This window comes from Mesoplodon bidens (genome assembly GCF_964165515.1).
Source record: "Mesoplodon bidens genome assembly, chromosome: 18".
In the NCBI taxonomy this organism is placed as follows: domain Eukaryota; kingdom Metazoa; phylum Chordata; class Mammalia; order Artiodactyla; family Ziphiidae; genus Mesoplodon; species Mesoplodon bidens.
The window spans coordinates 7728934-7756252 of NC_138175.1; the positions used below are offsets into that span (position 1 = coordinate 7728934).

The 27319-nt window shown below is 56.1% G+C and overlaps 1 protein-coding gene and 1 long non-coding RNA gene across 2 annotated transcripts in view; one reads left to right on the forward strand and one right to left on the reverse strand.

Annotated features, from left to right (window-relative positions):
- Nucleotides 1-26058, reverse strand: part of CMIP (c-Maf inducing protein) — a 239426-nt gene extending 213368 nt beyond the window's left edge. The window contains exon 1 of the mRNA XM_081217235.1: nucleotides 25401-26058. Within this exon, the coding sequence (XP_081073361.1) occupies nucleotides 25401-25697 (297 nt within the window). The 5' untranslated portion in view covers nucleotides 25698-26058. The remainder of the gene's footprint in view (nucleotides 1-25400) is intronic.
- On the forward strand, nucleotides 25599-27111 carry LOC308606401. The gene is made up of 3 exons (XR_014013809.1): nucleotides 25599-25680; nucleotides 26465-26602; nucleotides 27055-27111. It is a non-coding gene; the product is annotated as an uncharacterized lncRNA (long non-coding RNA).
- The last annotated feature ends 208 nt before the right edge of the window (nucleotides 27112-27319 follow it).

Here is a 27319-nt window from a genome sequence, read left to right on the forward strand (position 1 = left end):
ACTCACGCCCACTGCGCAGATCAGGACAATGGAGGAGACAGGGTGCAAGCTCGTCCCGTGGACCAATCGGACGCGCGGGGAATAGCTGTCCTCACACGCTCAGGATGAGCAGTGCAACAGGCCCCGGGCAGCCACTGGGTGGTCGCTACGCAGCCGAGCCTGAGGCAGGCCCAAAGGGGCGAGAGGAGATCAGGACACACAGTCCGCCCTTGACCCCGTCTCACCAACCTCTGTAAAAGGACGTCAGATCTCGCCATGGCCCTGCTTCCCAAGGCACTGGGAATAAAATCCAAGCTCCTTGCTGAGGTCACCGTGGCGATCGGCCCTTGCCTGCCCCGCTAGCTTTCCTCCTCGGGGCCTTTGCACTCGCTGCACCCAACCCCGGAACGTTCCTCCCCAGACCCCCACAGGACCGGCTCACCATCAGGGCCGCCTCCTCGGAGAGGCCCTCCTTGACTGAGCTGTCTACAGTATGCCTCCACCCCGACCGTCTCTACCCCGTCCCATTTCTGTCCTAGCACTGGTCACCTCTGAGAGGACCTTGGTGATTGGTGACTTGTTTGGTTGCTGTCACGGCCCCACACCCTGCCGTGAATGCTAAGCTTCCCGAGAGCAGAGGCCGTGCGTGGCCCAGAGCTGCCGTTCGGCGGTGCTGAGTGGGTGGTAGAGTTCACCATCTACCCGTAACCAGGAGAACCACAGGCCGGACGGGCCAGATCCTCCACCCGCGGGCAAGCTGAGGGCCGTGGGAAGAGCGGAGAAGGCCAGCCAAGGAGACACCAGAAGGGACACTGAACATAAGAACAGCTCCTCTGGACTGAGCCCCGTTGGGGTCCCGGGCCTTGTCCTAGGCTTGTTTTATGCGTTCTCTCACCGCATCCTGGCCACAATCCCAGGTCACAAATATTACTACTGAGCTCATCTCAGAGATGAGGACGCAGGCAGAGGTTAGACAGCTTGCCCCAAGTCACACACACCTGGTAGATCTGAGCACAAGGAGTGAAACGCCAGACAGCCTTTGAAGATGTGCGTGTACATGTATATGTGTGTGTGTTGCGCGTCTGTGTATGTATATGCCTGTGTATGTGTGTATGTATATCTATGTGTGTGTGTATGCATATGCATATGTATATGTACACCAAACATTACATTCCCTTTTCCTCCTCAAGAAAGGGCTTCCTTCCGTACTGATCTTAGGAGTCTCAGGGCCACAGCCAAGAAATGACACCAGAAAGTCGGGAATTGAGTTTACTTGCAAACTCACGGTTTGAACTTTGTGAAACCAATATTCAATCACTTTTGACACAAAATCATAGTTCCCTCTGGTCCCCCCAGTCTAACCCAAGAGCCCCCCTTTGTGTGGAGTCTTAAAGGGCGGGCAGGGGCCAAGGGGAGAGCACCAGGGCCAGGATCCCGGCGGGGGGGGGGCCCACTGGTCACTGCAGTTCAGGCCCAGCTTATCTTTAGCACTTTCTCCAGACACCCCGAGGGGAAAAGAAAGCTGCTTTGAGGTCAAACTTTTGAACCATCACACCATCTCTGAGATCTGGCCTCTGTGTGCAGATGCCACAGCGCACAGGACAGGAAACACCAAGCAGAGGCCTGGAACCCTGGCCTCTCAGCCAGCAGCCTGCGTGCACAGAGAAAGCTCCGAGAACTTGGGCTGCTTCTCGAACCCGACCCCGACCCCGAAGCATCCCCGCGGGTGCCCTGTGCAAGCGCGGAGCAGCAGGGAGCAGAGGCTTGAGGCCACTGTATTTATCATCTAATGCTTCTCAACAACTTTGTTGTTGTTGTTGTTTCAAATTCTCTTCAAACTGAAACTGTCAAAAGTGGTGCCTGATAAATCTGAAGGCTGGAGAGGAAGTGGCTTGTCCTTCCTCCCGCTCATGACTTCTGCAAAAGATAACACAGCTCTGGGTGAAATGTCAGGCGAGGCCAGGGCTCCCACCGGCGCCTGAGCCTCCGGACGACGTCAAGGTGCAGGTTTCTCGGGTTCCCTGGCCCCCACGGTCTGCGGGGCTTCAGGAGACAGGAGGAGCCAAAGGAAGCCCTCACCTCCGCCCCCCAAACTTGATTCAGGCCGGAGCTGCCAGTGGCGGCTCTTATACCTCCACAGCAGCCTGGGAATAGAGTGTTATTATCCCATTTTCCAGGCAAGACTACTAAGGGGTCAGGATGTAAATAACATGTTCAATTTTATCTCAATAACTCGCTCAGGGTCCCATACAGCCAGGGACTGGCAGAGCCTGACTCTAAAGCTCCAAGTCACCTGCCCTGGGAAGCCGTCTCTGGCCCCTTCCTCCCGGGCTCAGGAGTCAGGTCCCCTCCTCTGTAGTCTTGGTAACGGCACTAGTCATCACAGGAACAATAAGATCTCTCTTCTTCTCGGGCACCAGCTCCGTGCTGGGCACGGCACTCACACTAGACATGCACTATTCTCACCAAATCCTCTCAGAAACCCAAAGGATTGGTACCACTATCTACCTCATTGTACCGAAGAGAAACGAAAGCTCAGAAAGGTTAAGGCACTCGCCCAGGTCACACAGCTGGCAAGTGGCGGAGCCCAGGGTGGAACTCCCAACTTGCTGCTCGGATCAGGAGCCCAGGGGTTCCTTTCGCCGTGGAAGACTGATCCCAGCCTTTCAAACACCAGACAGTTCTCTCCATTATCTTGAGCTCGATGCTTCTGGCCCAGAATGACCTCGAGGGCTGGCCCCTGAGTCTTTCCGCCAGCACCAAAGGTTCAGGGAGATAGGCCATTTCCTTGCTGGCAAAGAACTGAGCCCCACCCATGTCACCAGCTCAGCCTTTCCCAGGTTCTCATGCCTAAGGATGACCAAGTCAGAGCAAAGAACGAGGTCCTTCAAGTCCCAGCAGGAAGGAACAAGATGTTCAGGGGCATTCCAGGGGCTGGGCTTCCATGTTCAAGTCCACAGTCCTGAGCCCAGCACCCAGGACAGCTCACCCGGGCCCACCCCACTCAGCACACTCCTAGCACAAGGAGTGTCTCCCTCTCCAGGCAAGGCTGGCCCTGCCACACCTCTGGGCTCTGCCAACGTCTCTCTTGGCCTGGAATGCTGTTCCCTGCCTTCTCCACCTGGCCGAAGTCAACCCCTTCTCTGATCAGCAGCCTTCTCCTTGGGGGACCCTGGTGTGTCCCCGAGCCCCCCATCACGTGGCGCATTAGATCCAACTGTCCCCAGCTCTCTCTCCTCGGGCTCTCTGTATTCCCTGGTACCCAGTAGGTGCTCCACAGCGCCATGTTTCAGGCATGGACGCCTGAATGCCGAATGAGGAGCCCCTAGCACGCTCGGAGGATGCAGCGTGCACAGCCCGGGGGGAGTTTTCTCCCTTCGTTCCCACCCTACCTTGTGTAGAAGGCTCCGTCTGTAAGGAAAGGAGGTGCACGGCTGGGGTTCGAGGCCAACCCTTCTGAGCCCGGCACAGACACATCGCCTGACAGCGTGAGAGGCGGGTGGGTGGGGAGGGAATGAGCCCACTGTAGTTTATTTCAGAGGCGGGAGCAGGGCCGATCCTGCGGGAAGGGGGAACTGCAGCCCCCCATCCAGTCCCGCACCCGCCTCCCCACCCTCCCAGCCCACCCAGCCCCATAAGGCCCTCTCCTGTCATCTCAGACTCCAGCGACCACCAAGTGGCCCCGACGGTGCATCTCATGGTCTTGTGCCGCAGGGCCCAGGCCCGTGGGAGCCCTCGGATTCCAAGAGGAACAGAATGGGGAGGCCCAGAAAAGTAAAGCGCTCAGTTCCTCTTCCTGCCAGACCTGAACCTGGGGTATAAATGGCACTTCTGAGGGGAGAGCTTGCAAATCCTCCCGCCTTCACATGGCAGGCGTTTGTGGGGGGAGGAGAGCTGGGGGAGGGGCGCCCTTGTTGGGGTGCCCTTCCTACACGCACCTGCTCCATCCCCCACCTGCCTGAAGAGACCCGGGGTGGCCGTGTGCCTCCTGTGCAGGTGGGACCTGAGGCCAGACACTCAGAGACACGGAGGGCTCACGCGGGACGGATGGTGAGGGGCAAACCAGGTCCAGGTCCAACACACACCGTGGCTGCGCCCACACGGGCCAGGTGACACCCCGCAACCTCGCCCAGCCCTTTGCCTGATGACCTGGAAACTTGCTCCATTTAAAAACCTCTCTGTGCCCAAGGAGATCCCTGTCCCTGCCCCGTGAGGATGGGCATACTTCAAAGGGCAGTCTGGGGGTGCTCTGTCTGCTTATTTTCCCGTGCGTTCTGGTCATCGCAACCATCTAACCAGAGGGCCCTGGCCCCAACTGAGGCACAGGAAAAAGGAAAGAGCTGGGCCCTGCCACAGAACTCCTGGCCCCAGCTGCAGATCTCGCCTTTGGCGTTCCCCAACTTGGTGAGGGAACAGGGCCTCTTTCATGGCTGGGCCCTTTGTTCCTGTTCCCAGGGAGAAGGGCGTGCTGGGCAAATTCGGTTCAACCAAAGCATTCAGGCAAGTGATGCCGTGTCGAGTCCCCTACACTCAATGCCCTCCCGGCCCCTCTGCGTTAACCAGTGGATTGGATGGGCCAGTTCTGCCATTTTAAAACCATGTAGCCGGCAGCCTCATTATTCCGGGATCGCAGGAGCAGCAGCAAGCGTTGCTGAGAACTCACGACGGGTGCTGTGCACAGTGCTCCATGGGCAATGTCTCCGTTAGGCCTCATCATAACTCGAGGAGGCAGACACACCACTATCTTTCGTATACAGACAAGAAAACAGCCTTGCAAAGTGTCAGGTCCTCGCCAAGGTCACTGCTAGCAAGAGGAGGAGCTGGGATTCAAACCTGGTAAAGTGCACACATCCCTGGCCTCCAAGCAACCAAGAAATAGCCAGATTGGATTAATTTTTATTTTTTTAAGAGAAAGAGAGAAATGAAGAGGGGAAAAAAAAGAAAAAGATGTGGTTTTCATCACACGTATAGCTATCTGAAATTACGGTGTTCTTTTGCCCAAGCGTGTCCCCTACTCTGGAACGTAAGGTCCTTGAAGGGGCCCTGTTTTGGTCACCCCACAGCCCAGCCCGTAGCCAGGCACCTGACACACAGGAAACCCCCAGCAAACATCTGTGCAGTGAGGGAACACACACAGGGGGAGTAAACAGGGCCCTGTGAACCCAGCTTCGCAGGGAGAGCCTCCAGAGCAGGGGGGGACAGCAAGGAAGCGGCACAGGGACGACGCAGTGTGCAGCACGCCTGTGCGGGGTCCCACCCGAGACGGCCTGACTCCACTAGATTACGTCGATGAGTCTCAAGTCTGCAGGCTGGTTAATTTCACTTATTCATTCAGCCCCTTCTCTTATTGAGCAGGAAGCACCACCAGGCGCTGTGCTGGGCAGCCCTCCCAGGACTCAGACAGGACTCAGACGGTCCAGCCGGGGCGGGGGGTGGGGGTGGGGCAGATAATAGGAAAGGGAACAGGCAAAGCAGGACACAGAGCAGTCACAGGCAGGGGGGCGTGCCCTGGAGGCAGTGCACATTCAGCTGGGTCGCAAAGAGAGAGTGGCGCCTCCTCCCCGCTCCCAGTGTCTTACACAAAGGTTTACCCATTTCTGAATGAAGACCTATCCACACTCCCAAACACTGTGCAGATACAGAGTAATCCTGTGTGGACGGAACAAACGGCACACGCAAACGACCGACCTACAGAAAACATTAATTATCATTCCCGGGTGTTCCCATTCTGGTTAAATCTTATTTTTTTCTTTTGTTTGATTGTACTGACTAATTATTCTACAATGAACCCGAGTTCCCTTTGAAATGGGAGAGAAGGAGATGAATGTCTTTAAGTAATAAATGTCCACACCTAGGTATGTAGGCAAAAGAACTGAAATCAAGAATCCTAACAGATATTTGCCCCCATGTTCACAGCATCATCAATCACAGAGTCAAAAGTTCATGGAAACAGGGACTTCCCTGATGGTCCAGTGGTTAAGACTTCACCCCCCAGGGCAGGGGGTGCAGGTTCGATCCCTGGTCAGGGAATTAAGATCCCACATGCCTCGCGGCCAAAAGACCAAAACATAAAGCAGAAGCAATATTGTAACAAATTCAATAAAGACTTTAAAAAGGGCCCACATCAAAAAAATCTTAAAAAAAAAATGGAAACAACCCAAGTGTCCATCAACAGATGAACGGATAAACAAAATATGGTCTACCCATAAAATAGAGTACTATTCAGCTGTGAGAAGGAATGAAATTTTGATATATGCTATAACATGGGTAGACTCTGAAAACATATGCTAAGTGACACCAACCAGACACAAGAGTATAAGTATCATATAATACCACTTACAAGAGGTACCCAGAACAGCCAAACCCACAGAGACCGAAAGTAGAATAGCGGTTGCCAGGGGCTGGGGGGAGTGGAGAAGGGAGAGTTATTGTTTAATAGGTACAGAATTTTTGTTGGGGATGATGAAAAGTTTCGGGTATAGGTAGTGGTGATGGTAACACAACACTGTTAATGTATTTAATGCCACTGGATTGCACACCTACAAATGGTTAGAATTATAAATGTTATGTATATTTCATCACACACTCACACACACACACACACACACACACACACACACACGCACACACAGAACCCAAATGCCTAAATAAGACTGTGGCGCCACAGTGTAGATAAAGAGAGAAAACCAGAAGCTATGCTGGGGAAGGAATGGCGACCCGGGCAGTCTCTCTCCCTGGGCCTCAGTTTACCCAACTGTAAAATGAAAGCAGCGGCCTAGATGATCTCAAAAGGCCCTGCCAGACCAGACGTGGACTCAGCGACCAGAGAGATTTCTTCCCTCGTGTAGTGACTCAGAGCTGATTCAGGGAAGATGCTGGCAGGTATGTGCCTCTGGCTCGTGACACCAACCCCCAAGATACACCTCTTCCAGGTAAACGGGCGGTACACACCTACTAGGAACAGTTCAGGCTCAGCCTGGCCTCTCATTATCCGAATGGCCACGCCCAAGCCACCCCCCACCCCCAGAGCCCCAGTTTTCTCACCCGTGAGACAGGGAGACTAATGAGAAAGCACCCCCTTCCTTTATGTACCGGCCAGGGCGGCCGTGGAAGGTCACACAGGTGAGGCACATGAAGCCCTAACTTCATCCCAGAGCCGGCTGCCTGGAGAAGGCCACCCTGGCTGGTGACTAGGACGGCAGGGACAATCCCAGCCACACCTGAGCTCGGCAGCAAGGAGGCTGCCGAGCTGGAGAAGCAGAACTCTCCAGGCTTTCCCTTGTCCAACCAATGCCTACTCGTTTTTCCTCAGGTGGAATCTTACCAGGGTGGGTAAGGAAGTCCCTTGAGGCCACAGGAGCAGCGTGGGACTCAGGAAAAAACGCATGGATTCAGGTCAGCCTGACCTGGGTGTGACTTGCAGCTGTGCCTCCTACAGCTGTGTGACCCCGAAGGCCAGGGGCTGTCCCCAGCCCTGTGACACGGGGACACTGCCCACCTGGGGAGTCGCTGCAAGGGTGAGATGAGATGCATAAGCGCCTGGCACACAGTAGATGCTCAAGAAATGGTAGATTCCATTACTCAGCCCAGCTGGACAGTCATCTCAGATCTCCCTACAAAATCTTCAGGGATGCGGGAGGCCTCCAGGCTCACACAGCACACTTTTAAAGACAAATCTGAGAGTCATAAAAACACACCACCTCATGCCGCCCAGACGGCCAAATGTAGTGGGGGTAATGAAGCAAAACAAAGGGTAAGTCCAACTCTTTTCTCCGGCTTAAGAACACTCACATGCAAAAGTCAGTGGCAAAGTAATCACCCCAGCAAAACCCCAGGTCTAAATGTGAAATGGTTCCCTGGAACCCTCTCTCTCTCAAGTCACCGAAATCATGCTTCAGTCCAGGGCGTGGCTAAAGACGGCGCCCCGGGTAGGGGGCAGGGGGCGTCGGAGGAGTCGAAGGCAACGACGGGACTCATTACTGGGGTCCTTCCATAAGTTACCAACCAAGGAAGACCCTGGCTTTCTCTTAACTATGCTGGTCAGCCTGCTTGAAGTCTTGTGTGTCCAGGAGGAGAAAGCACATTAGAATTGCACTCATCCTGCACCTCACAGAAGAACTCAGTTCACTTCAGCTGGATCTGCCAGGCAACCTCCATCATACAGGCTCAGCAAAAACACCAACCTTTCACAGAGCAAAGGATCCATACTACTGAGTCCCAATTCCAAGCAACTGAATACAAAATCCACCATGGCCTATTTGGACATTCTCTGGACTGTCATGCTTAGTAGGGTCTTTAATCCTCGACTACCAGGGGTTGGTGGTCATTCTGTCCCCCGCTTCACAGGTCAGAGAGGTGAGGTGGCCCAAGGTCACCGTGCGCCGGGCAGGCTGAGCGCTGGGCCACCATCTGCAGCGCCAGTGGAGTCGCCCTGTGCTCGACCACAGCGCGTCTGCAGTGATGCTCTCTGCCTTATCAGAGTGAGGAACTGTTCTAAACCTTAAAATAAACATTTTAGGGGCAGGAAGTACCAACCTTGAAACTCCAGACTAGGGTAAAAGGAAAAATCCTTTTACCATAACCAAGAAGACTAAACACAGCTTAACAAGCATAGAAAATGCTACGTGGACAAACCCACTTGCCCAGCCAAAGAAGCAGAACTCTGAATAAAAACCTTGACCTTTCATAATGAACCATTTTGCTTTTGTCATTTACATGTTTATTTCCGGGCAGAGTTCCATTCCATGCTAACTAGAGTGTCCCAGGCCCCCTGGACTGGTTATAACCTGAGGAGTCCATGAGTCAATCCCTAAAAATGCCTACACTATAAGATGCTAAACTTTATGAGCCTGTCATCTTAGCATTTTGCCTGCAGAAGGGTCCACAGCTTTCATCAAATTTCCAAAAGGAGTGTGTCCCTCTAAACGGTCTAAGACCCAGTCTCCTGTCATATCCATTCGGTCTCCCTGTCCCAATCGGCCCAGATACAAGGATGGAAACGAGACGAGGAATGAAAGAAAAAATACATCACTTCCCAAAGCAAGTCATGTGATGCATAAACAGGCCAAATTCAAGTGGCTGTGTTGTTAAAAAATAACAATAACACCACAATTTCATAGGTCTCCAAGAAGCAAAGAGGAAGAAATGCAGCATTACTTGAATCTTTAAGGCACAGCCACTGAGGGCAGGGCCTTGTCTACAGGGCTCACCACCACATGCCAGGACCAGAGCAGTCCTGGGCGCACACTAGGCCCTCCACCAGTATCTGCTGGAGGCTGAATTAACATTCCATGTCATTTATTCCTCACAACCCTGGGATGTAGGGATTACAATTTCTAGTTTCACAGACCAGGCTCAAAGAAGCCATGTGACTTGCCTGAAGTTACAACCAGTAAGAAGCAGAACTGGGATTTAAACCCAGATCAACACACTGCTATGCAAAACCCAGGTCCTTCCCCCACACCACACTTCGTTTAGATGGCGGACTTTTAACCCAAAGTCATCTCTCAACAGCAGGCTCCACAACCCCAGTGGCTCCCTTGAGGGTCATTTAACTTCTCTGGGTCTTGGGTTCCTAATGTATACAGTGGGAGACATGGTGCATGCCAACAACAGTTGATTAGCAGTGGCTGTCTCCAGGCTCAGTGGGAAGGATCGATTACGCCTGGGTTGATTAGCAACGTCTACCAGGGGCTAGGCAATGAGCAATGGCTGCACGTGTGTCATACATTCGCCATCCCAGAACTAGATGACATGCCGGTTCTCGTCCAAGTCTGGCCGCCTCTGATTTTAACTATAAAAATTGTAAAGGGGGGGGGGGGGCTATGGAAAAGGAAAGAACAGACTAACATTTTCCAACACCAGCCATAGCTAAATTCAGCAAGGCCCAAACCGGCTGCCCAGCCAGTCCTGCATGCTCCATGCACACAGCCCCGCCACAGGAGAGGAAGTGGAAAACATCAGATCTGCTGCCTGCACACCCAATAAGACACCCTGTCCAAGCCAGAAGCAGCAAAACTGTGGGTTTGTCTGACTTGGCCTGGGTTGTAAAACACCTCACCGGTAAGCGTAGAAACCTCGCAGGGAGCGTCATCGGGGTTCATACCCTGGCCCGACCTCCTACCCATCCTGAGCTCTAGGCAAATTACTTTACCTCACTAAGCCTCAGTTTTCTCATCCTGGACAATCCTCAGAGGATCGTCATAATGATTAAACACAACGGTGCATCAAAGTTCTTAACACAACAAGAAGCCCATAGTAAGTGGGCAAAGAGCCACAGCTATCATCATCACCATCATCACCATTTGTCTCTGAAGGGGGCATGTTTTCAGAAAAAAAGTATAAGTGCAAGAGATTAATTTCTTTCTCCCCATGTTTAGCATTACAGCCCATTTGGTTACTACGAACTCTAAAAGGGAAGAGACTCTGAAAACAACTCCGTCCTCCTGAAGCTCCCGGTGTATCAGCCGGGGCCCTGGGAAGAAACAGATGGCAGACACAAAACGGTGTCATTTGAAGAAATTGTAACAAAAGGGCAACATACCCAGGTGTGGGCAGAACACAGGGAAAACACAAGAGGTGGTTTTCTCCTCGGGCGACCGAATGTCCTGATTTGCTTGGGACTGAGGGGTTTCCCGGGACACAGGACGTGAGTGTAACACCTGGGACAGTCCCGGGAAAGCCAGGACTCGGTCACCTCATTCCTAGCCTATGCGTTCCTACCCCGAGGCCTGAAGGGACAAGGAAAAGGAGCAGTTACTGAAGCCCGGAATTGGGGGGTGGGGGTGGTGACAGGACAGGGGCCGTGGCCAAGGGACGCTGCCTGCCCACAGCAACCCTGAAGGAAGAAGCCAAGGGCCTCCACCTCCCTTCAGGGTCCCCACTTATGAGCCAAGCCCACCTGGAGGCCGGAGGGCACAGAAGCCCGTGGATGAAGGCCACACAGCCAGGTCCTGGGCACAGGGAAGGGTGGACAAGAACAGAGTGTTAATCCTGGGATGGCCAGGGGGCCAGACCCCACCTCTCAGAAGGCTCCCTAGGGGGCCAGGTGGGGACTCAGAGCTCCCAATCTTCGTCCAACAGGGAGAGGACCCTCCTCCTGCTTTGGGATGGGAATACTGGATGGAACAACCAGATTCAAGCTCCGTGAAGCCACCCATCAATGGGCTTAGTTCTCGGCAGGGGTCCAAGGAAGAAGCCCCCTCCCCTGGCAGCAGGGTGGCCGCCAAGGGTGTGGGCGAGGCTCAGACGACACAGTGAGCTCCCTCAGAAGAAGAGGGCCTTCCCGGGGTCTGTCTCAACGGGGCGCTCTGTCACCGCAGACCCAAGTGGGGGGATCAAAGGTGAAAAGCCGAGGGGGGTGGGTAGGGGTATGATTCATGGAAGGGCCGTCAGTGGGCCCCCTACTGGCAGGCTCGGGCCGGACACCACCATTCAAGGCCCTGTGCGTGTGTCAGGGGCAATATCGTTGAGAAAATAAAAGCGACTTCCAATTCTGTTTTTAAATCATATTTTCCAAGATCAAAATCTTATTTCCCAAGCACTGCTGCTGAAAGCTGAGGCGAAAACCACCAGTAATGTCTTAACCTTCCCAACTGCCAGTTTCTATCTTGCCCAAGTCGGGGACACGGTGACTGGGGTTGAGTCCAGGACTGTGGTCCATTCCAGGTCCCGGTGCCCAAGGTCACAAGCACACCCTGGAGGTTCTCCTAACAGCTCCGAGGTCGCCAGACAGGGCCAGGGCTTCCAGCAAAACGTGAGACCCTTTTCTGTCCCTGCGACGCCTGGGGCCTCTATACATCAAGCAACCATATTCAGCCAGAAGCCTGTACTGACATCGGGTATTGCCGGTTGAGACGCCTGCCTTCGAGAAGTTCACAGTCGAGCAGAAGCGGGAACGCAGTGGGCAGAGCAGCAGCCAGGACTGAGCTGGTGGTCATAATGCAGGAGCATTGACTGAGCACTGGCTCCGAGCCTGACACCGCTAAGCACTTTCCATGTATGCATCATCTCCTTTATTATTCGGATAACCCTGGGAGGTGGCCACGATTATCCCCAGCTTACAGATGAGAAAACTGAGAGCTGGATCACACCACGGCTTACATGATCTAACATTAAGTGTCTGAATCCACAAACTCGGGCCAGAGCTCGAAACCACTTTGCCCCCCACCACCCATTAGGGAAGGGCTGACCTGGGAAGGCAGGGTCTTTGGCGCCTCTACCTCCACCTTGGGTTTCAAAGTGGGGGCAGCGTGTTTGCAGCCCCCCAATCCGCAGCGCACACCCCTTCAAGCAAGGCCGCGGTGAATGCGAGCAGGGCCTGCCCGACATGAGACTGCCCAGCCGGGCCGAGCAGGGGCTGAGATCCACCAGCACTCGGCTGTCCCGGCCCAGAGGCGCCCTGCTGACCACTGGGGCATGAGAAGAACCCCAGACCGCTGCCCTCTGCAACAGTCTCTGGCCTGAGACCCTCGCACCTTCACTGCACCTGCTGGCAGGACCCACACATACTCCAGAAGCTTCCTCTTTGTGTCTTTCCTGGTGGTATGGTTCACTTAGCTCCAAAAAGCAGAGGGACCCAAAGCACAGCCTTGGGTGGGGCTTGACTCAAGCAGAGGAAGGCCTTTGTCGAAGAGCCATGTAGCCAGCTGGCCCACCACGGCCCACCCCCTTTCCTCGCTGCACCCATCCCCCCAAGAACACTCAAACAAGATTCGAGAAGCAGGTTTCAAAGTCATTTTCCTCACACCAAAACTTCCTAATGCTAATTTCCTCTCTTTCTTCTTTTTTATTGGCGTGAAGCAATTCCCCTTCCAACAACCCAGATCTCTGAAGTCCTGAGTCATCAGGACAGCAGGGGAGCCGACAGGAGGGATCAAAGGTGTGGGAAGCTCGCTAATGCCTGGGCGGCAGGATTTCCTTCCAGGGTCCCTGCCGGCTCTCGGCCCGCGCCACGCAGACAGAGGGATCTGGGCTCCTGCAGCCCCACGCGGTTCTTGGTTCCCACCTCTGTGCCAGGTTCCAAAGAGGCAAGGTGACTGCAGACAGGAGCACAGGCTCCCAGCTCTGCCACGGGCCGGCCCGCAGCCGGGGCCGCTCATCAAACGGGACCTCTCGGGGTATGTGGGACATCAGCCAAGTCACCACAGGGGTTCTCAACCCGTGATGTGCCCCCCAGGGGACCCGTGGCAACATCTGCAGGCATTTGGGGCTGTTACACTGTGGGGAGCGGAGGACTGGCATCTAGTGGGCCGAGGCCAGGGATGCTCGACATCCACAAAGCCCAGGATGGTCCCCACCACCAAGTAAGATCTGGGGCCCAAGATCCATAGGGCCAAAGGGGACATACTTTGAGATCATGGATGAAACTGGCTTAGCTCTTATGAATAAGACTTCGCCCTCCTCGCTGTGCACACACGGTCATGTGTGTCACACGTACTCATCCGGGAAGAAAGCAGAGATGGCTCTACCCCAAAGTGTTCATCTGGGTGATTTCTGGGTGGTGGGATTATGGGAGAATCTTTTCCTTCTTTATTTTTTAAGATCATCATCATCCCTGGGTGATTATTTTTGTTTTATTTTACAAGTACGGAGGCGAATAGCTGGTAGAGAAGACAGACGGGCAAAGAGGCAATCGCCACCCAGCTGGAGCTCGCAGGGAGCAAGCCCTCACTCCAACTGGGGGTCAGGGAAGGCTCCGGGGGCCAGCAGCAGTCCCCACGGCAGAGGGGAGAGGGGCCGAGCCAGAGCCCCGAGGGGTGGGGGGAGCCCAGCCACGCTCTGAGATGGGCTCCAGACCCTAGGCTCGCCTGCACCAAGCCATCACGGCCGGCTCTCAGGGACAGGCCATCTCAGGCGAGGAAACAGGCTCCGAGAGGTTGAGTTCACGATCCCAACACCAAGCAGGGGCAGTTGAGAAGCAAACCTCCACCATGGCTCTCCCAGCCAGAGACGCGTCTGCAGGAAGACGGCCGAACCACCCAGGGTGAGACACTCGACTCTGTTCCCACCCTCCCGCCTTCCGCACGGCCCCCCTGCTCGGCAGGGAGCCAGCCCTGGCCACCCTGGGTCTTCCTGAGCCTCTGCTGCTGAGCCAGGCTCACAGCCACATGCAGTTTATTCTCTGGAGCCAGACGGCCTGGGTGCAAATCCCAGCTCCACCACCACTAGCTGGGTGAGTAGTGACCTCATCTCTCTGGGCCCCAGTCTGATCATTTGTAAAACAGGAACCGTGACAGCAATACCTCAGAGGTGCATCGTGAGGTTTAAACAAGCTCATCTACGTACGACCCAGCAGTTTCACTCCTGGGTACGTATTCGGAAAAAAAGAGAACACTAATTCGAAAAGGTACACGCACCCCAATGCTCACAGTAGCATTATTTACAATAGCCAAGATATGGAAGCAACCCAAGTGTCCATCAACAGACGAATGGATAAAGAAGGTGTGGTATACATATACAATGGAATACTACTCGGCCATAAAAAAGAATGGGGCTTTCCTGGCGGCACAGTGGTTGGGAGTCCGCCTGCCGATGCAGGGGACACGGGTTCGTGCCCCAGTCCGGGGGGATCCCACATGCCGCGGAGCGGCTGGGCCCGTGAGCCATGGCCGCTGAGCCTGCGCGTCCGGAGCCTGTGCTCCGCAATGGGAGAGGCCAAAACAGTGAGAGGCCCGCATACCACAAATAAAATAAAATAAAATTAAAAAAGAATGAAATTCTGGCATTTGCAGGAATGTAAATGGACATAAATCAGAGAAATATAAATACTGTAGATGTCACTTTCGTGTGGAATCTGAAAAATAACACGAATGGATATAGCAAAACAGAAATAGACTCACAGACACAGAAAACAAACAAGTGGTTACCAGTGGGGGGTGGGGGCAAGACAGGAGTATGGGATTAAGAGATACAAACTATAGATAAGCAACAAGGACATATTGTCCAGCACAGGGAATTATAAGGCATTATTTTGTCATAACTTTTAAGGCAGTGTAAACTGTAAAAATACTGGATCACTATGCTGTGTACCTGACACTAATATAATATTGTTAAGTCAACTAGACTGCAATAAAAGAAGAGTGCTCATCCACGTGTAGGCGCAGAACAGTAGACGCTGTACGAGCGCTAGCTGTAGTTCTCACTGCTTTGCTGGTGACTGTTCCTCGCTGCCCAGGCCCCCCTGCTCGAAGCCACCAAGGAGGCACCGTGCTCTGTGCAGGAGGCCTCTGGCTCTGGAGCCAGGTAGTCTGGGTTGCAGTGATGTAACCTGAAACTCACAGGGCCTTAGTTTCCCCAAGTGTAAACAGGAGCCTCGGGGGCTGGGTTAAATGCACTGATACACACACCCAAGGGGCCCGGGGCGGGGGGGGGGGGGGGGGGTGTTGGAGGAAATGATCGCTACCGCCCCGCAGTCACCTCCACCCCGTCCTGGTCTGTGTGACCCCGCAGGCTGACCCTGCTTGGACCCTCAAGCCCAGTAGCCACCAGGCTGCTGGGACGGGTCAAGCTCTTTCACCTTCCCACCGTCAAGACAAGCGTTGGCCACAGGGTCGTGAAACGCGACCCAACAGGAGCTACAGGCAGACGTCAGAGTCACTGTTCCTCCTTCCAGAGGGGCAGCCCTGCGCCCACTGCCCCATAGCCCCCAGGCCCGAGAGCCCACTAAGGGCACCAGCAGGGCCCCACAGCTGCCCTGCCTCGGCCCCATGGTGCCACCTTCCCAAGCCCCACGGCTGGGTGGGGCCTTCCCACCTGGCCTCCAGGAAGGAAGCTTCCAGAAGGGGAGCCCTGGGAGCCAAAGCTCAGAGCGGAGGTCTCAGGCCCGGGATCTGGAAAGCACCAGAGGCCTCTGGTGGCAGCGGCCTCACGGGCCCGGCAGTGGGCCAGGAACCGCGGGCCTGTGTCCACCCCGAGGCCAGCTCTGTAGGGCAACTCGAGGGCCCACTGCACGCACTGTCCTTCACTGGAGGTGAAAGAGACACGCAGGGTTCCAGGGACGCAGAGGGTGGAGGTCTGGGCGTGGCTCTCCCCTCTCCCCTTCCAGCAGGAGGGACCACCCAACTGAACCTGTGCGGCAGCTCATTCCTTCCTTCCTTCACTCATTCATCCACTCATCTGGCCAAAGAGCACCTGCTGAGAGACACAGCCTCAGGGTCCCCATCTGTAAAATGCAGGGAGCCACAGCAACTTGTTGGGCTGCTATGGAGGCCACCGATGTGACCTCCCAGCCCAGCTCCTAGCAAACAAACTCTCGTGAGTGGCCACGAGACCACTGCTGCGGTGGTCACTACTGTGACTAACGCCTGGCCTGGTGGCTCACATCCCTGCACTCCTGAAGCTTCCATTCAGGGGCATCCCAGGCTCCCAGCTGGCGGCCCGCTCCCCGTCCCTCTGAGTCATGATCAGGGCCCTCCCGGCTCGCACGTGAATCCCACACTGACCTCGAGGGCCCCTCTGGGAAGTGACCCTGCCTCCATCTTCCTCCCTACCTGCTCTCACGGTGCCAACCACGGCTGCGGCCCGTCTGCCCATTCCCAGCCCTGGCCCCCAGCCCCTTCTCTGCCAGTCCCCAACCCTACCTCTGTCTGTCCAGATGCGTCTCTCCTACGAAGTCCTTCCTGAAACCACCTGGCCCCTCCAGACAGCAGGACAAGGCACAAATCTCTCTGAGGATGTGTGCTCCTATGGTGTATCCTAATTTGAAGTGTCCCCCAATTTAACTGTGAGCCTTTGGAGAACAAAGGGTCGTCGACTTTGTAAGCGTGGTACCAGGGAACACTCACCTTGTCGGCCCAGTGCCTGGAGACACTCACTCCACAAGTGCAGTACCTGGGAAACTCCCTTTGCACACACAGCATCTGGTACTCAATTCACAAACTTGGTACCTGGCGCTTACCCTTTACAAATACTTGGCATTCACTTTCCAACACCAGTTCCCTGAACTCACTTGACAAATTCACAAAGGGATGTCTGCCAAACATCGGCAAACACTAAACTGATAAGCCCACTGATTCCCCCCTAAGACGTTTCGGCAAGAGGCTGAAATCATTTTACGTATATCCAACAGATGCACATATATTCACGGACACACACACTCAGGCGTGGCGGCAGACCTGCCTTTGCCCCTCAACTCCACTTCTTCCCAGTTCTCCTTGTCTCAGTCTCCGTTGCAGCATCTATAAAATGGGAAGGGTAATAGCTGCCCCGTAGGATTGTCTGGAAAATTAAAAGAGCACAGTGCCTGGCACTCAGCAGGGAGACAATAAGTGTCGCTGTAATCACGAGTGCATTGCTCCATCCCTTGCAGCAGGTCCACTGAGATGTTTTATTCCCCACCAGAGATCAGACTGCAAACTTTCCTGACCTGCCGCCAAGCTCAAACCCAGGAGCCAGAAGAGACCATGCCATCTGAATTTCCTTTCCAGGGAAGCAGCTCTGCTGCTGGTACCCTGGAGACCTCCAGACCACTGCAGGGTCCCAACGGTCCTGGGGTGGGTGTCGCCATCATTCCATGGTCTCCTGTCTCCTGGACACAGCTGACCCGGCTCCCTAGCCTCCCCTGCACTCGGGGGTGGCCATGGGACTGAGCCATGGCCAACGGAGCGGCCAGACCCACAGACCGAACCTCCGCCTGGTGCTCACTCCTTCTCCCCAGCCCCGACTCCACGAGGCCCTGAAGGGACCGGGACACGAGGCACATGCAAACCGTGCTGTGTGAAGCCCCCCAGGTTTGGGGGCTGGCTGTTGCAGCAGTCAGCCCACCCTGACTGTGGCCCGGCCCCATCCACAGGGACGGCTCCACCGCCGGCGATGCAGATTCACCTGGGCTGGACAGTGAGCCAGACGAGGAGGCAGTCTGGGCTTTCCCAGGCTGTGTGCGCCTATTTGCAGCTTCTCTGGGCCTCGAAGAGCTTGGGACTGGCCCAGGACACCAGGAAACGTTCCAGGGCTATCACCTCTCTCCTGATGACCCCAGCCCCAGGGAAGCCTCCGCTGCCCCGCCCCCGCCCCGCGGAGTCCTGCCCACCCACCCGGGGACTGGAGAATCCAGCTCTTCAGCTTCCCTGCAGAGTGAGTTTACTCAGCCTCATCTGTTTATACACTCCAGACCTGATACCAGCTAGAAAGCAGGAGAACCCATGACAAAGGAAGGCAGTGAAGGTGCTAGGGGTGCGGGGAGTCCTGGGTGTGAATCCCAGCCCGGCTGCTGAGTCATGTGGAAGGGTCTTTGGGCAACACGCTGGCGCTCAGCGCTTCCCCCCCTCAGCGCTTCCCCATCGGAAAAAAGCCTGAGGCGAATTCAGTGATTAGGGTGTTCTAGGTCCTAGAACCTTTGTAACACAGTGTGGACAAAGGGAGCTGGTTTTGGTTAATTTAAGAGTCTCTTAAAGCACTGCTATTCTTCGCTATGGGAGGGAGCGGGTTAAATAAAACACACACACACACACCCCAGAAGTGCTAGAAACTAAGGAAGCTCCATGGGGCAGGGAGCTGCCTATACGCCCAGCACCTAGCACATTCTGGGTGCTCATAAATATTTTTTAATAGATGATAACAGCTCCTGGAAGGCAGGGGTGATGACAACTGTAGAGCATTCACTAAGCATTTACTAAGATCCGGTCACTTCTCTAAATCCGGTCCAGCCTCAGGGCCTTTGCACTTGCCATCCTCTCCGCCAAGAATGCTCCCCCACTAGATACCATCTCCTTTCCTGAACACCATGTGCAGAGTAGCAAGGCTCCTGGTCCCCAAGCCCCGCACACCCCACCCACCACTGCTTTGTTTCCTCCGGGGCCAGACAGATTTTATAATTACTTAGTCAGTGGTTTATTGTCTGTCACCTACGCCAGTCCAGGAGGGCAGGGACTGGTTTTCCTCAAAATGCCTACAAACAGTGATATTTATCTGTTGAATGAACTGCCATGCCTTACTCCACCTAATCCTGACATCATGCTAAAAGGAAGTCCCCAGAATGTGAATTTCACAGATAAGGAGGGAGGTTAGGTGACCTTCCCAAGGTCACCCACCAGCTAGGACGCTGCAAGGGCAGGATTCAAGCTTGCCTGTCTGACCCCTCTGCTGCGACTGGCTGTTCTCCTCCATCCACCTTCCTGACACCCCAGACACTGGTATGTGGCAGGTGTAAAGAAGTGGCTACTGGACATTCAGTTTCAGCACAACAATCAACTTCAGCACCAAAACTATGTTCTCTGTGGTCCCCTTCGCCTCAACAGACATGAACACCTCCCCCATACACACACACACACACACACACACACACACACACACACACACACACGCCTCATCGCCCTTTGTAGGGCTCTGCTGGTATCAGCCGAGCTTCCTTTCAACCTCACACGGCCTCCCTCGGTGGCCCGCTGAAGGCACTGGGTGCCTTGTCACCAGAGCCAGGAGCAGGGAGGAGACACTGTCACTTCCTCCTTTTCTCTACCATGGGGCCAGGCGGCCTGGCTTCCATCCTGGGGAGGCAGGAAGCCTGGGGACAAAAACGATGCTCTCAGGTGGAGCAGGAAACAGCCCTCCTGGCCATGCAGACCCTTGTCCTTGGGGGCAGAGGTCTGCGGGACTGGCTGGAGCCCCCCACCAGGAACTGGTGGGGCTGGGGGGCCAGACCCTCAGGAGGCTCCCTAGCCAGTGACAGTGAGCCAGACCCAAGCATGACTCCAGACCGCAGTGACCCCAGGCGGCAGTGCCCTTCCCCCACTGAGGGAGGGTCAGCTAACCCTTGCAAAGCACTGTGGGACTAAATATTTTAACACTCGCCAAAGAAGTAGGCAAAAAACATTCAAATTATCAAAACACAAACAACTCCACTCAGTCAAAGTGGAAAGTGTCTTGTTGGAAACTGCAAAAGCCTGGGGCTAACCTAAACGTCCAGTGATAGGGGATGGTCTACCTACATTATTATGGCGCCCCTCTATGATGGAACACCGTGCAGCAGGGAAGAGCAGCTGTGCAGGCACAGATCTAGAATGACTGCCAAAACACACCGTCCAATGAACAATAACAGCACAGAAGTGTGTGTAAATGCCCAGAATGCTCAGCAAGGATGCAGGGCTGGCCTGCGAGGAGGAGAACTAGGGGCCATGGGCCTGTGGAATAAGAGAGAAGCTTCATTTTCCCTTATATGCCTTGTTGTACCATCTGAATTTATTTGATGTGCACGTTACTATTTCAATTTTCCAAAAAAAAAAAAAAAAAAAAACAGTTCTGTATTTTTTTAAAGAAACTAGACTGTGCCCCCTGAGAAATTTTTCTTAAACTGCTTTCAACAATTTCATTGCTCTCATACATACCAGATCCACTAAATATCCCTAACTTTCCCAAATGCACCGCTCATCTCAGGAGACTTTCCTCTAGAGACTGCCCATTTTTAAGTAGCAATAATCCCTTGTATTTGGGCAGAATTTCTTGAAGCACTCTCAGGGTAATTAGGAAAACACAAAGTGGAATACAGGCCCCTTGTCATACCCCTACTGTGTGCTGGCCATCCTGCTAGGTGCTAATCTGAGTGATCCCCAGTCCTTTCAGCAACCCTGTACATGAGGTAGGATTATCCCACCCTCTAGGAGGAAAAGCAAGCCCCGGCAAGGGAAAGCAACGTTCCAGAAGTCACACAGTCAGGAAGCTGTAACCTCAGAATCCAGACCCGGTGCAAGTGGCAGCAAACCCCGTTGTGTTGCCCCACAGTGGAGACGCGTGAACCATTAGGCTGCCTTGCTTAATCTCACTTAATCCTTTCATCAAAGGCGTAACGTGACCATCTCGGATGTTCATTCTACCAAAACACCAAGGGGATACCATCCATGTGGGCCAAGCTGAGGCTGGCAGTGAGGCACCCTCAGAGAGCTTCGGTTTTTTAGGATGACACGGCCAGCAGGCTCCCCCTAAGCCTCACCGGACGTGGTGCCCCAGAAATGCCCTCTCCCACTGCCAGGTGAGTCAGCGGGCTCCCCGGTTGGCACAGAGGAGCGGGCAACACTATACACAGCCACCTGTGGCCCACGGAGCCCCAGCCAGCTCGGCAGCAAAGCCCAGCCATGAGCAGCGAGTGAGACACCTTCAACCTGGACTGGTACAACTTTGCCAGCGGCTAGAAAAGGCATCTCGGATTGCGCCAGGAGAATGGCAGTACCAAAACCACTCCCGCCTTAAAATGCTCTTATTTATTACAGCCTGGGGAAGGCAGACCACGTGTGCCGTTTACAGAGAATTCAGATTTTTTTCCTCCGCTTCTGTCCCAGCCCCTCCCCTCCACCACCTCCAATCAGACAAGTAACCTGGGAAACAAATTCGATATACTCCGAAATCGTACGACAAATGGCACTGGAAGAAAAAAAAAAATTCTTTGTGTTTCTTTATGCCACAAAGAAACATCACATAAATCAAAGGCGGGGAGGACGGGCACAAGGAGGACGTGTGAGTGACAAAGTGGAGAAATGAACACGCGTGTCCGTGTGCACACAGGCGGGTTCCCACGGGACTTCTGACTACTTGGGAGGACACAGATTTTAATTCCCAAGGGGAAGCCGCCATCGGGATGAATGCAGCACTCGGACACCCAGTAGGTGCTTCGTAAGCATAAGTCCAAGTTCAGAAGGTTGCCGCCCCCAAGAAAACACCAGGCTAAAGAAACTGATGAGAACTGAGGGGACTCCTCTTTCCCTTTCCACAACAGAAAGCCCAGAGACGTTTCAACTGAAGCAGCAGAGTGGTGAAAATTTAAAAAGCAAGTCAAGGCTACTGTGCCTGTGCTCTGACCCCTGTTTGATCCGACTGGACCCTCCCCATTCTGAGATGCCACGTGCTACATGTTAAAAAAAATAAGGTAAAATAAAAGGTAAGCAGCTGATCCGTACTTCTTCGGCGCAGAGGAGACAAAGCACAGGGACAAAGCCCTCTTCCAGAGGACAAGCATGCCTAGCAGGTGATCAAATTCAGCCCAGACACGAGAACGGCAAAATGGATTCTGAACCCACGGACCCAAACCTTCTTGGCTACAGCCGACACCATGGTTGGCAACCACAAAAAGCCCAGGGAGGCCCGGGGACTGGGAAGTCTGGACACGAAAGGGGAATGAGGAACGGCGGCGTCCAGGCCACAGCCTGGGCAGATGCGCCCTTCCGCTGGCAAGGTGCGGCCGTGTGTACCCCAGGGAGGGGCGGACACCTCCCAGTCCCCCCTCACGGCAGCCGGGTCACTGGCGCCTTTGTGTTTCCTCCTTTGTTTATGAGTCTTCTGGATCCAAAGTCTCCAGCACAGAGTGCATCAGGCCCGGCGCTGTCACAGGCCCTGTCAGGCACTGTTGACTCTGCAAGGATTTAATCAGTAACCGGCCCAGCAGATAGGCGCAGGGGCAAGCTCCAACCTGACCCAAGAGAAGGCAAAGTTTACAGCCAGGCCAGGGAGTGAGGCCGCTGGCCCCGCGGGGCCCCAGGCTGAGCCCGTCTCCCCAGCAGGGAATGCAGAGAGGTCCGTCCACCTGGGGGGTGTACCCAGCTGGAGCCACCTGCCAGGTGGGACTGAGAGCCCCCAGACGCCTCCACCCAGGCCTGATGCAGCTGTGGTCCTGGAAGCCTGGGCTGTAGCTCTGACTACCATCCAACTGACTGGATCAGTGCAGACAGACCCTGAAGACGGTTTGGGCAAAGGGTGTATTTGGTTTGTTTATGGGTTTGAATCCAGATCAATCACTCTGAGTCTTGTGCCTGAAGCCCACACAATTAACCAGATAATTACCAGATGGTTCTGAGGTGGGCTGTGTAGAGGGCTTAACAAAAGGATGACGTACGTACACTTTACAGAAGGCTATGACCAATACAAAACACCTGATACACCCAGCGGCTCGAGGCTGGGCCACATGGGGCTTTCCGTTGTAGTGAACTGCACTCAAATTCACCTTTGTTTCGTTTGGGCTCACATTTCTCAATTGAGTGCTTGGGCCGCGCTATAAAATGCAGACAGATTACATAATGCCCAGGCTTCAGGGAAACCCCTCAGGGGGCTGCTTTGCTTCCCGGGGGGGCCTGGACACACCAACAACCAGGTGTCTCAGGAAGGGACAAGGTCCCCGGTGGTGGTGCCATTCACACCCCTGCCCTGGAGGCCACAGCCTCAGCAGCCCCCCTCCACGCTCACAGGCCTGGCAGGGAGGGCCGTGCACCCCACCGGAGCCCACCAAGGCCACATGTAAGGACACTCCCTGCCCTGCCCGTGGGGCTCGCCGACGACAGGCAGAGAAAGGGGACAGCCCATTGGACACTCGCGCGTAGTTCCTCCCTCCTCGCTCCCCAACGCCACAGCAAGGCTCTGCTGAGACAAATCTCGTGCCACGGATGGCCCTCGGCCCCCCGTCCAGAAAATCACGGCTCCTCTCCAGAGAGGCCCAAGACGACGAAGGTGCCACCCACCACGGCTGGGGAAGGTGGTGCCGGGGCCCCTGGCTGCTTGAGAAGCCAGCACAGGGCTCCAGGCTCCCTTCCTCCCCACTCTCTCTCTCAAATAGACACCTCTTGAGCAATCAGAGGTAAACTGGGGGAGGGGGAGGGGCACCTTGAGCCTCCAAAGCTGGCTTCCCCCAGCCGTGGGCAGCACAGCACAGCTCCTGGCTTCTCCCGGGGGAGCACGGGAGCTCGGCCTGTCCTTCCCACGGAGGGTCACTGTGCCTCCCAGCCATCTTCTCCTCCCCAACTCCCCTTCACTTTAAGGGGTGACAGAAAGAAAAATAAAGCTCCCCCAGCCCCGGCCAGGGGAAATTTCTGAAGCCAGATTTGGAGGCTGCTGATCCCAGGCAGGGAACTACTGAGGACACCGGTTCCTCCCTGAATCTGAAACACTGCGCGCTGGCGAATTTTCTGAGGGTCTCCCTCCATCAAATGAAAAGCCAAATGCCGAGGCCTGTGGCTCGGGACAGGTTTGAGAACGTGCACGAGCCTGAGACTGGGACTGGACCGCTTCTCGGCAACCAGGGATCCTCCCCGAGAAAGCAGCCTTTGCAGATTGCACCAATGTGCCCACAGGAAAGAAAAAATAGGTGTTCTGAGTACGTCGGACCCAAAATTCAGAATAAAAGTCCTCGTGTGCTTCAGTGCCCTGGGAGGTGGGGGCGGGGGGGAGCTGTTTCAAGGAGTATGGTTTCTTCTGCTAACTTTTCCCCCTCCCCATTCCCTGGAGCATGTGTCACGGCCTGTGACACACTGCCAAGGGAACATGGATGCCGGGGAAATGTCTGCACATGCTACACGTTTGTGACATGCTATGTAAGCGACACCCTATTTCCCGGCTGGGTTTTCTTGGCACAGGTGTGGGCAGGCGTTAGATTCAGCGCCCCCGCCCCGACCACCGTGCTTAGTAAACCGGATCACGGTTGCCCCAGAGGGGAGCGTGCATTCTGGGGAAGACCTGCCACCTCTCCATAGAGGACGGGACCCCCTCACAGCAAGGCTCGGGCCCAAGCAGAGCTGGTGCTTTCAACTGTCCTCCTTTCAAAACACAAAGCATCCTGTTCCGGCTCCTGCCCGCCACCCTCCCCCGCTGCGACCCCACCACAGCCCTCTCTCTCCACCTTGCAGATTTGATTTCAGAAACAGATCGATGACTTCTCTCCCTCTCATGAGGGCGACCCAGTCCCAGCCATGTATTTTAAAACAGTAACAATAACATAATAAAACCTCCAGCAACAAAACACACGTATACAATACTGCATAGACAATGCAAGACCAGAACCCCACAGGCCAGCTTCCGCGCTAGAACTTGACCGCCCCCCGTGGGGAAGAGATAGCCCAGGACCCCTGCCCCCTCTCCCTCCCCCTCCCCCTCCACTTCCACCCTCCCAGTGTGCCAGTGAAATTTTTTCAGAAAGGGAAGCACCCAGTTTTGCCTGCCAGGCCGGGCAGGAAAAAGACGGGTAGAGAGCAAAGAAAGGAACTGGCTTCTGGAAATTCTTTGGGTTTTGGGGTTTTGAGGTTGTTGGGTTTTTTTTTTTTTTTCTGGTTGTTTTGTTTTCCCATCCGCCGCAGATCCAGATGTGCTTTCCGAAAGGGAACCCCACCACCATCAGGGCCCAGCCTCGGGGGTCTATCCCAAGGTCCCATCCGTAATTAACACAAGCGCTGGGCCCGGAGGTACCCAAATGCTCAGTCCGGGGTGGGCCAGATCCTCTCCATATAATTCTAAGGGTCTCCCCGAGCCTGCCGGCAGGGCAGAGCTTCGAATTCCACAATCCAGTCCGGAGCCCAGGCCAGGAGGGGGGCGCCCGGTTCTTCCCGCCCCCCGGCGCCCTGCAGGCCCCGGGCTCCAGGTGCAGCGGCAGGCTGGAGGCAGCCGGTGGGAGGGGGCGCCTCCCGGGCCCCGAGGGGAGGCGCGGGGGTGCAGGCGCGCCGCCGCGCAGAGCGACTCACCGTGGCGGACGCCAGGCTGTTGTCGGCCAGCGTTAGGTGGTGCGGCTCCCAGCGCCTCAGGAATTTCGAGGTGAGGATCTTGCTGAGAAAGGTCCGCGGGTGCCGGATGACACAGACCTGGATGTCGCCCTCCTGCAGCAGTTTGTACCTCATCCCGTTGCACAGCAGAAGGGCCCGGCGGCAGGGCACGGCGCCCATCTTCGTGCCCTCGGGGGCCGGCACGTCACCCCCCAGCAGCGGCTTGGTCTCCTCGATCTGCCGGGAATCGCCGCCGCCCGAGGTGCTGGTCAGATCCATGGCCGGCCGGCCGGGCCGGGGAGGGGGCCGGGGGCAGGGAGAGGGGCTGTCCCGGCTGCCCGGGCGGCGGGGCCCCCGGTCGGCGTCCCGCACCCCCCCACCCCCCAGGAAGGTGGGGGGGTGTGGGGCTGGGGGCGCCCCGCAGGGGAGGGGCCCGGGCGGGCGGGCGGGCGGGCGGCCGGCGCTCGGTCCTTCCTGCGGGGCTCCGGCTTCCTCCTAGCTCGTCGGATGCATGCTCGCGGCGGCCGGACCGGCTCGGCGGAGGGGCGGGCGGGCGGGGACGCGGGGCAGAGCCTGCGGGGGGGCCGGGGGCCCGGCGGCGGCGGCAGCGAGCGGGGGCCGCGCGGGCGGGCGTGTCTCGGCCCCGCCGCCCGCTCGTGTGTACAGTACGTGTGTCTGGGCGGCCGTCCGCGGGCGAGTGTGCGGCGGGGGCCGCGGGGGCCGGCTCAGTTGAGAGATTGCAGAAGCCGCTCGGCGCCCGCGCGATTGGTCCCCGCGGGGTCATGTGCCCGCCCCTCTGACGTCAATGGCGGCAACGGCGGCTGCCGCCGCGGCTTCGGCCTCTCGCAGGCGGAGTCCGCCGCCGGGCGGGGACGCGAGGGGCCGAGGCGCGGCTCGACGGGAGGGGGCGGCCCCCGGGGAGGGGGCTGGGGCGGGCGAGCCCTGGCAGGCCCGGGCCCGCCCCGCCCGGAACCTGGGGAGTGGGCGGGGGCCGCGGGGGCGGGGCGCGTGACGTCACGCTGAGCCGCGCCCCCGCCGGTGCCCAGGCCGGTGCTGAGCCGCGCGGCCCGCCGGCCCGACGGATCTGAGAACGCGCCGCGGACCCCGCAGCCCACCCTTACCCCCGCGGCCAGCCGGGATCCGAAATGTCAGCGCCCCGAAACCTGTCCACGAGGATGGCGGAGGTGCGGCCAGGTGCAAACCTGAGGGACCGGGGCCGGGCTGGGCTGGGCTGGGCCGAAGGTGTGGGGGACAGGACCGCAGGCAGAACCTGTGACACCCCCGGAACCCCAGCTCAAGCTGTCCACCTGGCTGGCCAGATGGCGCCAGGAGACAGAGATATTTCCTCGAATTGAACATGTCCCGTCAGTTATCCGGGGAACTGCCCTGGCTCAGCCTGCAGAACTCTGCAGGCCTCCTGGTCATTTACAGATGTCTGCCCGCCCGTGGCCCTTGGGGTCCTCAAGCCTCCGGGGGGAAGGGGACAGGCTCCCCAGCTCCCCTCCTTCCTTCTGCCCCTGGAGTCTGATTAGTTCCTAATAGGAACCTAGACAACAAAATCCCTCCCCAGCGTTACCGGCGCCCCCCTCCTCTGCCTGCACCCCAGCAGCTCCAGCTCCTTTACCTCTCCCCTCAGGCCGGGACCGGGTCATTCATCTCTGCATCCCCAGGTCCTGCGCAGAGCTGTGAGAGACTCATATTGGAAGCCCCTTTGGGGAATGAGCTATGGTGTCACTCGGGAACGCCAGCTGTGCAACAAAAAACGTTCCCTTTCTGCCACCAGGAGTGGCACCTAAAGCCACGCAGCAAATGCTCTGCTCTGGGGTCGGGCTTTCTCACATCCACGCACTTCTGCAGTTAATACGATTAAAACCCCCAGATCTGTGCCTTCTTTGTTAAGT